Source organism: Entamoeba dispar, genomic scaffold (genome assembly GCF_000209125.1).
Source record: "Entamoeba dispar SAW760 scf_1105229462035 genomic scaffold, whole genome shotgun sequence".
Classification (NCBI taxonomy): domain Eukaryota; phylum Evosea; order Mastigamoebida; family Endamoebidae; genus Entamoeba; species Entamoeba dispar.
The window spans coordinates 1-2,188 of NW_001854991.1; the positions used below are offsets into that span (position 1 = coordinate 1).

A 2,188-nucleotide genomic window follows, 5' to 3' on the forward strand; every position below is an offset into this window, starting at 1 on the left:
GTTGTTAATTGTTTCTTTTATTATTCTGTAATTTATTATCTACTTTAACATAATGATGATTATTTTCACAATTGTATTAAATTTATTGTTCAACTCATTTAATTATATTGTACTAATTGTACTTTTGTTTCATTTAATAGATCTTTATTACTTTAATATTATCATTTATTTATGTTATCATTATTTCTTATATTCTTGTTTGGTTTTATTGATGTATTCTTTAACTTTTAATGGTAAAATGTTAACTTTTTTCTTAATTTTTGTTTTTTCTTAGTCATGTTGTTCAATACTTATTTAACATTCTTAGCTTATTAACTATTCTCATTTCATCAATACCATTTTATATTCTCATTCATTTCTTTAAATTTTAATGTCGCTTTGTTAATTGATGAAATTCATACTGAAGTAATTTATTTTCATCAACTACTCCGTTAGTTTATCATCAATTTATCATTATCTGTTGATGTTTATCAATAAATAAAGAAATACACATAAATATTATTTAGTATTTTAAAACTTGAATTATGTTCTAAAGTTATTATATTACAAATAAGAAATATTGAAATGAAATTATCAAACAAAAAAGAATATTGTTTGAATTAAAAATACAAATAAAACATGAAAAGTGTAAATAATAGTTTGATATTTAATAGAAGTGAGTATTAAATTAGAAAAATTAAATAATAATTATTGATATAACACTAAAATAGATATGAGTTGAAATAGTATAAATGATAAAATATACACTTTAACAGTTATAATAAAATGTCAATAACAATAAAAGACAAATTGAAAAGTAAATATAAATTAAACTTAATTATTGTTCAAATGAATATAAAATGATAAATAAATTCAAAGAAAGAGAAAAAAATATAAATTAAATAATGTATACTAAAACTATTGAAATACATATGAAATATATAACCATTAATTACTTTATAGTGTATTTTTGTTTTCTATATTACAGCTATTCACAAAGACATTTTCCTTTATTAATAATTATTATTTTATTAACAAATGATTTATAATACTATTTTAAGCATAACATCAAAATAAAAATGGTATCAAATTAATAAGTAACAATGACAAATATGTTTTTGGATTACATAAATAATTAAAACTGAAGTTCAGATTAATCTCAGAAGAATAGAAATAAAAGATATTTTTATGAAGGAAAAAAAAAATAAAGAAAGTTCTTATAATATAGGAAGTATGTTCTCAATTTTTTTTTAAATTGCTTCTTTTGTTGTAGGACTTTGGTTGACTTTATTTAAGACTAATAAAAAAAAATTCATTAATTCTTCTACAAAATGAATTTACAATATCTTTGGAATAATGGTATTAAAGAAAATGACCTATTACCACAACTCTCCACCGTAAGTAACAGTATAAGGAGAAGATGATGGAACAAAGCATGTTTTTGATGTTGGGATTTTAGAAGAGAGACTATGATATCTATTTCTTACAGCATTTGCAGTTCTTCCTTTTAATAATTTAGCAATTTTACTCCATGAGTTAAGATATTTGTAATGTCCTTGAATTATAACATAATCTTCTTCTGGTGTCCATTTACTTGTGTCAATCATTGGAGAGACATGATTTATATAACGTTCTCTGCATTGCTTCCTGGAACGACTCCCAACAAACTCAGCAATTTCAACCCATCGAGAATTTCCAAATTTACTGACAGCATCAAGCAATTTACGGTCTTCTTCTATAGACCAGTTACGTGCTGGTTTTCTAGTAACATTCATTGTAAAACTTGTAGAAATAGGACTTGGAATAGGAGATTCTAATATAACTTGGTCGAAACAAGAATTTGTTCTTTGAGGTGATTGCATAATGAATTTAAAGACTGTGTGTTTAGTTTTATATAGGCCTTTTATTTCTTAATTTAGAATGCCTTGAAGAAGTGGGAGTTAGAGGCAAATGAAAAGATTGCGGTAAATAATAATTTTTTAATGAAAAATAACTATTCTTAATTTTTTGGTTCTTAAGTTTTCTTTTTTAGAATTTCATAAAAGTAGATTTTTCTTTTGATGAATCATTACCCCTTTATTTTTTTTTATAGACCAGAAGATATAGTTGTATTGATAATAGGAATTTTTTCTAAACACAATATCATATTCTTTTCAAATAAAGAAAAGAACAAAGTTAATTTTATTTAACTAACAAAATAGAAAAAAAA

General features: G+C 22.3%; 2 protein-coding genes across 2 annotated transcripts in view, besides 4 other annotated features; both read right to left on the reverse strand.

Annotated features, from left to right (window-relative positions):
- Nucleotides 1-660: 660 nt before the first annotated feature.
- Nucleotides 661-692: a sequence feature (AT_rich).
- A 10-nt stretch (nucleotides 693-702) lies between these two features.
- Nucleotides 703-897: a microsatellite.
- Nucleotides 898-988: 91 nt separating this feature from the next.
- Nucleotides 989-1,039: a sequence feature (AT_rich).
- Nucleotides 1,040-1,358: 319 nt separating this feature from the next.
- Nucleotides 1,359-1,841, reverse strand: EDI_353540 (uncharacterized protein; the record flags this gene model as incomplete). The annotated part of the gene is made up of 1 exon (XM_001739184.1): nucleotides 1,359-1,841. One exon carries the CDS (start codon nucleotides 1,839-1,841, stop codon nucleotides 1,359-1,361), a length of 483 nt encoding a protein of 160 aa, XP_001739236.1.
- Nucleotides 1,842-1,944: 103 nt separating this feature from the next.
- Nucleotides 1,945-1,988: a sequence feature (AT_rich).
- A 176-nt stretch (nucleotides 1,989-2,164) lies between these two features.
- Nucleotides 2,165-2,188, reverse strand: part of EDI_353550 (set and mynd domain containing protein, putative) — a gene marked incomplete at both ends in the record, with an annotated part of 1,236 nt that continues 1,212 nt past the window's right edge. The window contains one exon of the mRNA XM_001733419.1: nucleotides 2,165-2,188. This exon is cut by the window's right edge and continues 1,212 nt beyond it. Within this exon, the coding sequence (XP_001733471.1) occupies nucleotides 2,165-2,188 (24 nt within the window).